Source organism: Lonchura striata, chromosome 3 (assembly GCF_046129695.1).
Source record: "Lonchura striata isolate bLonStr1 chromosome 3, bLonStr1.mat, whole genome shotgun sequence".
In the NCBI taxonomy this organism is placed as follows: domain Eukaryota; kingdom Metazoa; phylum Chordata; class Aves; order Passeriformes; family Estrildidae; genus Lonchura; species Lonchura striata.
This window is the reverse complement of record NC_134605.1, coordinates 31,082,248-31,094,385: the sequence shown is the minus strand read 5'-3', so window position 1 is coordinate 31,094,385 and position 12,138 is coordinate 31,082,248. Positions and strand designations below refer to the sequence as shown.

The window sequence follows — 12,138 nt, the reverse complement described above, 5'->3', positions numbered from 1 at the left end:
ACAACTACTCATTGAATACCAGAATTGTCCCAGAAAATCAAATGTGAATAGTAGCAACTTCTAAAAGTTAGATGATTGTATGACACAAAGGAAGTAGCTGTTTTAGTGTATTTACTATGAAGAATATTGGACTTTTAATGGCATGTGTAAATTGCCACATATTTGTTTACAGCCTTCTTCCAATTATATGAATCTAAGCTGCACAAAGTTGCACTTCATTGCATATTGCTGATGATTAACCACAAAATTCACCAGTGTTGGAATTTGGCTGGAAATTTCTGTAGTTATGTTTGCCTTTGTAGTTGAAATTCTATTCACTTAGTCTTAAGCTATCTCTAGGCCAGTGGTGTCCATTGTTTTTGACTTGAAGGCAAAGTGAAAATTAAGAGCAAAAGGAAGATCACCTTGAACAATCAATCTCTGTGGAGCCCAGGGTGTGTCACTGTAACGTGACTGTGCACCTCCTTCCATTTGAGTGGTGTCACTGAGTCCTCGGTGGCACAGAAGTGGCACTGTCGGCTTCTGTGCCTTCAGTGCTGTCAGGCAGAAGTGTGAAAGGGGGATCACTTGACAGTCTGCTTTTCTCAGATCTGTGAGCCAAGCTGGCGATTCAGGGTGCCACAGTTAGTAAGGCTTTTGCTTTTTGGGGATTTTTTGGCTTGTTCTCTCCTTCTTTTGGGGTGTCCTGGGGAGGAGTAGCACAAGCAGAACAAGCGAGAGCAAAGCTGGTTTTTTTGATGCGCTGAATCAGAAGGAAAGTAAAGGACTCTTTGGTTGGGAATTCAACTGTATTTTTGTAATGCTATCATATCCAGGTTTTTAAAGGTATGTTGTATTTTTGCCACTGAAAAATTTGTCTTGATTACATTTGGGGATTTGGGGTATTGGTCTGGAATTTCAGACCCATGAGCAGCTTGATCTGAGCAAGGTGCACACCTGCTAGAAAATCAGAATCCTGAAAACATTTTTTTCAAGTAGTCAAACTAAGGTACAAATTAAATGATTTCTGAACCTTTCAGATTTACTGCCATGTTACACAGCTCATCTGTGCAGTATTTTCAGCATATTTCCTATGCACCCTCTGTGTTGGATATACTGCACATAGCACACATCTGTGTGGATCCTAAGAAGAAATAAGGATACTCTGTCTTTTGAGATCATCTTTCATCTTCTTCCTCTAGAAAAGCATGCTACTAAAAGCTTCAGTCAGAATTTGCTTTTATGGTTCTACAAATAATCTTTCTGTTTAAAAAGGAATGCAGGTTTTCATAGCATGGTTATCAGGAACTAGAATTTACAACCTCAAAGGCTGCAGACTGGGCTCTACTGACCCAAAAGTATTTGTAGGGGAGAATGTAACACTCTCTTTATTACTAGGATCAGTCAAGATCTGGCTCTCATCGCACGGGAAATCAACGATGTAGCAGGAGAGATAGATTCAGTGACTTCATCAGGCACTGCCCCCAGTACCACAGTAAGCACTGCTGCCACCACCCCTGGCTCTGCCATAGACACTAGAGAAGAGGTAGGAGATCTTCATGGAGAAATGCATAAGGTTCTTCCTTTTCTTTATTTCTTTTGCTTTTAGCATTTTGCATAGCCTTTTTAGTTACTTCCACTCAACCCATGTGCATGATCTTAACATCGTATTTTTTATTTGAAGTTCCTTTATATTTCAACAAACAACTCAGAAGTTATTTTTTGAACACAGCTTGTCAAAAGTATACATACTATCTGTCTGTCTCTTTTTTCCCAATAAACATATATAAGATAGCTGTTTTTTGCTTGTCTGTAGCCTTGGATACTGTTGGATGGTATCTAAGTGCATATAAAGATACTAGTGTGTATGCACAACTATATATAAATGTATATATTTAATTCTTTGCTTAGCTATTAAAAACAAAAAAGTCCCTCTTTTCACAGGTGACATAAAACTTTCATCTTCTGAACACTGAAATACTAGGTACCATCAGTTAACTTTAGATTTTCTTTCTTAATAACATTGTCAGAAACTGCCTTGAAATAAGTTTGTTTTATTCTTCTAATAATTCTTATTTTCTTTGGCTACTTCTGGTGTGCTGTTCTATGAATATATTGACTAACGTGTTCTAGTAATCATCACAGGTCTAATGCTGGTAAATATGTTAATCTGAATTTAAATCATCACTTCCTACCATGTTACAATTCACCATAATAATGTGTTGTAAATGTTTAATGCATTTTTTTCTTCATAGTATTCCTTTCAAAATATGTTTTATTCATTTTTGTGTGCATAAATTTTGGTTAATGCACTAGTTTACTGTGGTTAGTTTAATACTGTCTTTTTCTGTGGAAGAAAGATATAAACAGAAATAAGAAATCTGTGAGCTGGGTACTCAGAAAAACTATAAATGCACTCACATAGATTTTGGGTTTAATTCTCATAGACTGCAGCTAAACTTTAAAGAAGTAAAATGCTCTTTTTCTCAGATACAATTAGATCACTCCAATTTTTTTTTATCATTAAATACTTATTTTCTTCTTCAAAAAATACAATGCACTGTGTATATACTGCAGGTGGTAGTATCTCCTTTGGGTAGTGTAGGTCTTTCTGTAACACTGACTTATTTGAAAAAAAAACTAAATCTTGGAGTACTCTTCTAAATTCCACAGGTATGTTCCATTAATCAGAGGAATTAATTATTCAGTACCAGTTTATAGGTAGCTATTATGCTACCTGCCCATAAGCAAAATTTCAGTGGGGTAGTCTAAATTTGCCAAGTATGTCTAATATTTAAAAAAAAAAACAAAACAAATCTTTTTCATTTGTACAAGATATTTTTACATAAGAGATGCATCATTTTATACTATAGAAAACAACAGAATTATTATATTTGATAGGCATCTTAGAAACTGTTTCAGGAGAAAAAAACCCCCAGTAATCTGATTATTGAATGTATCCAGTAGATTTCATGAACTTCATTTTTCTTTTATCCTGCAGTTGGTGGACCGAGTATTTGATGAAAGTCTCAATTTTAGAAAAATCCCTCCAGTAGTGCATGCGAAACCCCCGGAAGGGAATGGTAGGCCTAGTGATGCCAGACCTCAGCTGACAGAGGCCCTCGATCCCCCAACAATTACCCGCAGAAGGACTTGGAGCAGAGATGAAGTGAGCACTCCACAGGATTCTCTCTAAGAATGTGTCAATTTTAAGCTTTTACAATTATCTCCCCACTTATAATTCTAGACATTATCCTGTCTCTCCTACCTCTAGCAGGTGGCATTAATATTTGAAAAAATAATGTATTATTGTATCAGCAAAATGTTCAACTATTGTATATGATACTATCTAAAACATAAGTAAGATTTTTTTTATAGTTGAAGATACCAAAATATGTGGAGTTGTTACTATTAAACTAGTAATATCCTTTTTTATTAAAAACTTACTGCAGGTTATGGGGGACAGTTTGCTGCTGTCCTCAGTCTTCCAGTTTTCTCGCAAGATAAGACAATCCATAGACAAAACAGCTGGCAAAATCAGGTGGGTTGTTAAAAATGGTTGTTATTGCTGAAAACGTCTGTTCCCATCAACATTCCCAGCAGTAAAAAAAGACATATATAGTAGTCACAGAGGAAATGTACATAGTAGAAACTTGTCTTTTAAAAAAGTACTCTTACCTATGGCATTTTTAACATTCATAAGTATTTGGAATTAATACTTTTTCCATTAATCCTTCTGTTTATTTCACTTTATATGAAGAGAAATATCGGGAAAGTTTACGTGGACAGAACAGCATCCAATAGAGCAGCTCTTCCAACATATACAATTCTGTGCAAAATCTACACAACCTCTGTGCAAGTCTTGTAAAACTCCCTTCCTTAAAAGATAAGATTAAAATGTTGCTGAGCTCTAAAATTGATCCCTGTAGGTTTGCCAAGTAAGGATTTTGCATTTTTTAACTCCTCAATGACAAGCAAGTACTAAATTTTCCATTGTATTTGAAATTTCTGGTATCCAAGCTGTATGGCTTTGCAAGCTTTTTCACTCCTTGACAAAACATATAAAAAATTTGACAGACCTCTATTGATGAACTTTTTCAAAAGATGATGAACCTAGTTAATGCCTTAACATGTTTTATGCTTTCTTCTCTGCAATTCTGATTACTTTTAATTTATTTATTAATTCCTTCCCCAAGAAAAAGTGTGTATTAATGTTTACTCCTTGTGTGCTTTGTGAATACACCCAAGTCTGGTCACTTGCCAAAATGTCCCATGACATTTTGTCATCAAAGTAGCACTTCCTCTGACATGGATCTGTTCCAAAGCAGCAGTGAGTGAAAACCTCAAAGACAGAAGAGTTAATGCAGCTTCTGCATGAGTTGTCTACAGACATCTGTGTGATAAAATAAGGCAGGGTACCTATTGAAAAATTAGGTATTCCTGACAGGATAATAATGGAGAATGAAATTCCCCATGTGATATACACAACTGAAGAAAGGTGAACAGAAATGCAGCACTAAGGCTCACAGCTTTCTTTTAAATTCTTAGTCTCTGTGACATTCACTGTATCATGAACTTACAACTTAAAAATTACTTCCTCAGAGACCTAGTTACAGTGATAGCTTCTTTTAAATATACTACTCTTTGACCATGATTTGAAATACTGTGGTTTATTTGCTTAGCAGTTTTACTGCAGCTATTTTTGAACTTTTAACTTTTAAATATCAATTACAGAATAAGTGGATTCTGTGTCATTCTTTTTCCTTTTCTTTTCCAATTGCACCAATGGAGAAAGTTTAAATTCTGAATATTATATGACAATGGAAACAAAAATTTTATCAAGCGGCGAAGCAAGACATAAAAAATGGGAATCTCCCAGTATGCTTTGGAGTTTTACAATTAGAAGTTACTTCGTTAAACATGTAATATTAGTGATACTCATACTACTAGAACATATATATATATATATATGGTACATATTGCAACTTTTCAATTACATTTTTTTTAGAAAATGTTATTTTTTAAACTTCCTAAAGTGTTTATTTTTATTAATATAAAATACAAATGTAAAAGTTGAATTCCTTTATCTTATATTATGCTGTTATTGTAAAATGCAGTATTAATGGGGAGTTTTCTCACTACAGTAAAATAGCTGGCTTTTAAAAAATGTGTCAGTGCTGGAGGAAAGAACCAGCCGTGTCTGTATATATACTATAAGCAAGTATTTAGCTACAGAACTGCCATTTTAATGTCAATAGTAATGATTTTACTGAAAATCATGAAACCTGTATGCTTCCCTGAAAATTTAAACTGTATGGTTAGATTCTGTCAGGTTTCAGTTTTTTATATTTTATTTTAATTTAGTACTCCTTATGTTGTTTTCTCCTATCATGTTATTTAATCTTTCAAATTATTTTGTAGGGGTTTTTTTTCTGTTTTAAACATACTGTTGGATTTCTTTCTTCTAGAATATTATTTAAGGACAAGGACAGAAATTGGGAAGAAATTGAAAACAAGTTACGAGCTGAAAGTGAAGTTCCTATTGTGAAAACATCAAGCATGGTATGAATAGTTACTTTTTCTGGGTCTGATTGTGCTGCTCATCTCATGGCTAAGTAATCAGTAGAGGAATGTGGCATTTTCAATGACAAGGGCAAAAATTTTTAAAAGCTCTTATTTAGACACTAAGTAGCTTTCAAGAATAAACCTAATCTTCAATAATGACTAAGACTTACTGTCTTAGTAAGTAATTACTTTCTTATTGTCTCATTAAGAAGCAAGAAATTGTTCAGGGGAAATTTTCAGATAAAGAGTGCAGTAAAAGGGATGCAAACTATACATAGACCATCAGTATGTTTGTTAAATAAAAGGTAGTAACCATTAGTTGGAATGTTAGATTGCTTTTGAATTAACTTGGTTTACAGTCTAAAAACTGCTTTACCTACTAATCATTAATGCTTAATATATAATACTTACCAGTAGTAATACTGATTATTAATATTTAGAGGAATTGTTTTGTTTTAATGCATGTGATGAAGATAATCCATATACACATTGCAATAAAAGGACTTTTCAGTTAAACATAATAAGCTGTTTTATTTAATAGCCTAATTACTTAAATCAGCTATGGTTTATGGCCTGGTTTAAGGCCATTTCAAGACCAGACTGTGTGACAGTGTGAGGGGACACACCACAGGTTGTGTCTCAGTACACATCTCCTCTGCTTCTAAACACAGAGCATAGGGTTTGAAAAACATCCTTGCATGAGACAGCAGGCAGAGCTTACTAGATTATCCATCTACAGAGTCTGCTGTTAAAAATATCTGTTTACAGAGGCAGGATTTTCTGTGGGAGAGAAAACTGCTCAAATGTGACTACATCTCCTCTGGCATGGAACTGGCTAGAACTTCTCTGTTAGCTCATCATCAGTTAGTAAACTCCTTCAGCCTAATGTTTTTCTGGAAGTATAAAAGACTTGACCTGTAATTTTGGCAGAATGGTGTATTTATGAAGAACAATCATTAGTAACTCAGTACTGTAATTTAATGGACTTGTTGATAGTTTTTGTTAGGTGTTTCAAAAATTTAATTAAGCAAGTTCCTAATGGAAGTTTCTAATTTTAGAAATCTTATAATATAAGGAGTTTTTCTTATCCCTCTCCAGAATAAGATCCAAATTTAGTGCTTTATATTCTACATGTCCTAAATATGGGGGGTTAAGGTACTCTTTAAAAAATAAAAATATTAATTGTATGTTTATCCTAAATTCACCATTTTACTGATTTTTTTTTCAGTCTATTAAAGCATCTCACACTGCTTGAAAGTTTATGGGTTGTTTGTGGGTTTTTTGTATATGAACTGATTTTCAAGATTCTGCTTAGCTTTCAGAGCAATATGTTGTTCAAATGCAGTGTCTTTTTTTACCACAGAATACTAAAAGTTAAGAAAGGACAGTTGTAAGTGATGTTTGTTTTGTCCTTGAAACATTTATGTCCAGCTCATATGTGAAATCTGCTTAAAGATAATGACTTCGTAACAATAATCAATCTCTTTGCCACCCATGAAAATCATGCTACTTAGTACAGAACAGCTTTCTGAAATGGATTAATGGTTTTCTGAAATCAGTGCCTTTGAAAATTCTCAGCTTTAGAATACCACTGACAGCTCTTCTCAGCAACTCGGTTAACTCTAGTCTTCCATTTAGGATCCTTCAATTGTAGGATTTACATATCTATACTAATATAAATATGCTAATTATATAACCAGGGAAATTACTCAGGAAGTGTGTCGCTGTCGACGCAGGATGGGAATGAGAAGACTGACTCAGAAGACTGCTGAGAGTAAAACTCTGGTTTATTCAAAATGCCCTGCTCTTTATACAGAGTTTCGTGAGGACCAACTTCATTGGCCCTGAAGTGAAAACAACCCAAACCATTGGTGCAGAGTGCTTGATGCACAGTAATAGAACTTAACTATAAATGATGTGAACAACAAGAGAGATTTATTTACATTCCTCTCCAGCTCTTTCCCAGGCTTCTGCCTGGCTAGAAACTCTCCGTTTCACTCTTTGACTGAATCTGAGACCCACAGGAAGTGGTCATAACATCAAGCCTGCCAGATTTCAAGAACCCTTTGTAAAATGCTCTCAGGCACTTGGCGTGATTCTTGGGGTGTCCTGTGCAGGGCCAGGAGCTGGACTCATAGTCCTTGTGGTTCCCTTCCAGCTCAGGTTTTTCTGTGATCCTACAGCTTAAGATGTGGTCCATTTAATGATTGCTGTGTTTCTCAGTGCATTGCTGTGGCTATGTCTATGTTAGCAAGCAGTGCAGCACAGTGGAGAAAAAGGCAGAGTGCTGAGACCCCAGCACTGGGGTGCTGTGCAGGGTCTCATGGGCACAAGGGCAAATGGGTGCAGACAGAACCTTGATGCAGTCATCTCACTGTCTGACTCATATCTCTAAAACCTTATAAATTACTCTGTTCCATTTAATACCGAGTTTATCCTGTTGCTTCCCTTTCAAGGTCTGCTGTTACTTTGCCTGATATCTACTGAGCTGTGGTAGAGCAAAGCCTGTGCTTGAGCAGAGGTGGCACAGGCAGATGAGCAAGGGTCAGAATGAGGCCATGGGGATGGTAGCAGGGAGTCAGTGCAGAGGGCTCTGGGTTTCTGAGTAGAACATGGCTCTCCAGCCTCCAGCACTGCCACCCATGGCTGGGCCACCACCAGCACGGTTGTTCTTGATGCCAAGAGGGACAATCCAAATAGTATAATGCAATTGGGCAGCTTTGGGAGGGGTATTGTTCACTCCTGAGAGGTAGTTTAATCTCTTTTAATTTAAAGTTTAAATCTCTTTTTCCATACTGGAAATTTCCTTTATTTTTCCATCATGGCCTTAAACTGAGATAGGGAAGATTCAGATTAGACATTAGAAAAATATTTTTCACTGTTAAAGTGGTCAGGGCAGGAACAGATTGCCCAGGGTGAAGTCACCATCCCTGGAAGTGTTTAGGAGGTTTCTGGATCTGGCACTGGGTGATGGTTTAGTGACATAAGAACTGCAGTGGCATATCTGGATTAACAGCTAGACTTAAAAGCTTAAGGGTCTCTTCCGACCTCTTCCAATTGGTTGTTTCTTTTCTAGGAAATATCATCAATCTTACAGGAACTGAAACGAGTTGAGAAGCAGCTGCAAGGTACAAATCTTTTTTCACTTTTCTCTTCTGTGGTTGAAGCCACTTAAGTTAAAACCATCATTCTGTCCCTATAACCTAATCATAGATGGTTTATCATCCCTGTTTCCTGTCCATACATCAATTTGTGTTCAGTTTGTGCAGTTTCATTTCATCTAAAGCTTTATTCTATGTAACTGCTTTTGAATACATATATCAGTTTCCATCTATGTTGGATACACCATTTCTTTGTCATGGGCAACACACATAAAAACTCACATCTGTCATCATAAAAATAGAAGTGTGAGATAAGGATTTCCATATTTTATAGTAACAGAAAATTGTATTTTTTTATGGTTTCTTCCCTATCCTTCTCATCTCTTCTTCATTGCTTAGCAATTAATGCCATGATTGACCCTGACGGTACCCTGGATGCTCTGAGCAACTTGGGATTCGCCAGCCCCATCTTAGCAGCCCAGCCGAAGCCGAAGCCCAGCCCTGCTTCCCAAGGCCTCCGCCCGGCAGGGCAGCCAAACTGCCAGCCTGAGCCCCGGGCTGCCCGTCCCACCGCCGGCCCCGTGGCACCTGAATTGGAAAATGCTGAATCAGAGGCAGATTTCAGCATACATTTCAATAGGTTTAACCCAGATGGGGAAGAAGAGGATGCCACCCTGCGTGAGTGACATCTCAGTGTTTGATACAAAAACCTTTCATGTGGAATGTTTAGAAATCAAGGAAAACTTATAATGTTTGTTTTTATAATTAAAAAAAAAAAAGGCTTGGTCAAACAGCAGTTGTTTTATTAAACCAGTTTTTTTTAATTGTGATGCTTTGATTGTCACACAAATCCTTTTCAAATCATAAAGATATGCATAGATACCAGTGTAGGAAAGCAGATTGTGGCAGGTTTGCCCTTTGTGGTTGTGTGCTTTGCGAAAGAATTATTATATCATCAGTTTTCCCTTAATAGATTTATTTCTTTTTAAAAGCCATGCAAGCAGTCTAACATTTAATGAAAACCCCAAATCTCTTTGCCAAGCTGCTCTGATGAACAGACTTCCTCCTCTAAAGCTTGTACAGAACAGTTGAACTGTTGAATTTTGATTTTGAATTAGATGATTTATATAGGAAACATTATCTTTGACTACAATGACAATTACTGCAAAAGTAAGACAGATATCAGAAAGCATTCATTCCCATGTACTGGAAAATCTCACACAGTTCTGTGGTTTATGTAACCTTGTTGCTGCGTAAATTGTCTTGGGGTTTACAAATAAGTTCACATATTATGTTTGCACTAAAATTTGCTGGGAGTGGTAGGTGAACATATCGATATCATTGAACAGCAATCAGTAGTTTGGTGTACATAGAAAACTGATAATACTGTACTTGTATTATCGTTGCAGTGTTTTAACCCACTTTCTGAAAAGACTATTTGGCACTTTTTTATCTTCTTCAAAAGTCTCTTTGATGTTAATGAAAGTAGATGTATTTCATATCTCATTTCTGTCCAAATCTTTGTTGAAACTGACTAGGAAATAAATTTGAATGTATAGCAATGCAGGACATATTAAAGCATATTGAGGCAAATGGGCTCTCACCAATCCAAATGCAATGTAAGCTTACAGAAGAAATTACTGTTTATTTGGAATGGTCATGAGGTGTAAAATTTTCTTTAGGGAACTTGGAAATCGAGTTGTCATGATTTCCTTGATCAATAGATGCACTCCCAAGCAAATTATTTTATTTGCTTCTGTATATTTTCCTGTAGTCTGGCTAGTAAAACTGTTCCTGTCTTACATATTTAAAAGGATTCTGGGCGACGACTGCTAACATGAACATTTTGCTTATACCACTGAAAAGCAAGTCTATTTAAAGTTTCCTATATAAGCCTATTTTCCTTATCAGTTATCCCAATAACTTAACATTTGGAAATAATGAAAAAAATTAAAGTAAATTACTTTGTATTTCCAGAACACTGTAATTTGGAGGAATGTTTTTTCTGTTAAATGTAACTAATAGACTGGAATTTTCTTATGTTTGCATCAGTCTCTATATATTAAGGTTAAAGATACACTTTTGCAGCTTTTATGAAATGGTCTTTAATATTTCAGCAATAATCCTGTATGAGATTTGTTTTTAAAAAATCTACTTTCTGTACGCTTTTAAATTGTACAGGCTTTCAAAAATCAGTAAAAGTTGGACCAGTTAATAAAGATGCAAAAACTTTTTTTGTAGAGATGTAAAAACAAAACCACTAATCTGTTGTATAATGGATTTCATATTTTCTTTAAAAAAAACTAAAAGCAAACAGTCATCATGTATGACTCAATATGCTCTACTCCAGCTAACTATGGGAGCCTGAATGACACTAGTTTACAGGGGCTACAGGAAAATTTTTGAAGGTGCAGAAGGGCAAAAATAGATGGAAACTAGAGCTAAGTGTTGAAAAATGACTGCACCAAACCATCACCATAATTCCTTCTTTTGTTTAATGCTTGGGAACATAATTTTTCTGCAGATTCAAGTGGAAAGTAGGAAATGGCTAGGAAGGATTAAAGGTGCAGGCTTTTCATACGAGGTTCTGTTTGTGTTATTTCAGGCATTTTTACCTTTATGTTGTGTAATAAGCATTTTGCATTACTATGTTATTATTTTGTATGGACATGTTCTCCTTATTTATTTTTGTTACATTTATTATGTATGTTATTTTGTTATATGCATTTACAACTCCATTTTTAAATAAAGTGTTTCTGGAACTTTACAAATGTGTGAATATGTAATTGAGAGCTGAGAAGTTCACACAATCTTTCTGCAGATTAACTCGCCTTTACAGAAATAGGAAATTATATTTTTTCATAAATACCTTCTCTCCAGAAAAAGTTCTGTTATTGCCACCACTTGCTGTCCCGTACTCAGGTTCTTTTCCACACTTGAATTGATTTTGTGTGCAAAGCTAGAGGCAAAAGTAATCCAGTATGCCAGTCACCCACCAGTGCCTCTGTTTCCCTTTTAATGCACCTGCCAGCTGCAACAGTAGATGGTTATCAGACTGTTTTCCCTCTGCTTCACATATTGGAAAACTTTACTGAATATGCTGATCTGGCTCCACACTGCTGCCTTTGTTTCTTCTGTCCTAGGTTTGACTCTATGCCTGCTTTTCCTGCAAGACACTAAATTGCCTTTTCTTAGCGGGCTTTATGCAGGAACAAAACCTTAAATTTAGTAAAAGCTCCATTAATTTCTTCTCAGGTTAAACATTGCGGTGTTGCTGAGCTTTGCTGTGATTCAGCATCACCCGCTCTGATCCTGCTTCTGCTAGTGAGTAACACTCACTAGCACTCAGCTCTGCAGGGGCAGGAGATTTCTGCTGCTCTTCAGAGATGCCAGTTTGGTGTAGTCAAAATCGTGAGAAAGTTACAAAGGTTTTCCACTTGCACAGGACTTCTTCATATCCCCTAGCTTCATTATCTGCTATCACTTCTTCACT

The 12,138-nt window shown here is 36.0% G+C and overlaps 1 protein-coding gene across 3 annotated transcripts in view; it reads left to right on the top strand.

Moving 5' to 3' along the window:
• The window catches only part of CEP170 (centrosomal protein 170), a 92,674-nt gene extending 81,258 nt beyond the window's left edge, over positions 1 to 11,416 (top strand). For 2 of the 3 annotated variants that reach the window (XM_077782037.1, XM_077782035.1), the window contains exons 14-19: positions 1,378 to 1,555; positions 2,981 to 3,148; positions 3,432 to 3,520; positions 5,448 to 5,541; positions 8,621 to 8,672; positions 9,045 to 11,416. In XM_077782037.1, the coding sequence (XP_077638163.1) occupies positions 1,378 to 1,555; positions 2,981 to 3,148; positions 3,432 to 3,520; positions 5,448 to 5,541; positions 8,621 to 8,672; positions 9,045 to 9,331 (868 nt within the window). In that variant the 3' untranslated portion in view covers positions 9,332 to 11,416. The remainder of the gene's footprint in view (positions 1 to 1,377; positions 1,556 to 2,980; positions 3,149 to 3,431; positions 3,521 to 5,447; positions 5,542 to 8,620; positions 8,673 to 9,044) is intronic. The other variant, XM_077782036.1, reaches the window with a different exon arrangement.
• Positions 11,417 to 12,138: the final 722 nt, after the last annotated feature.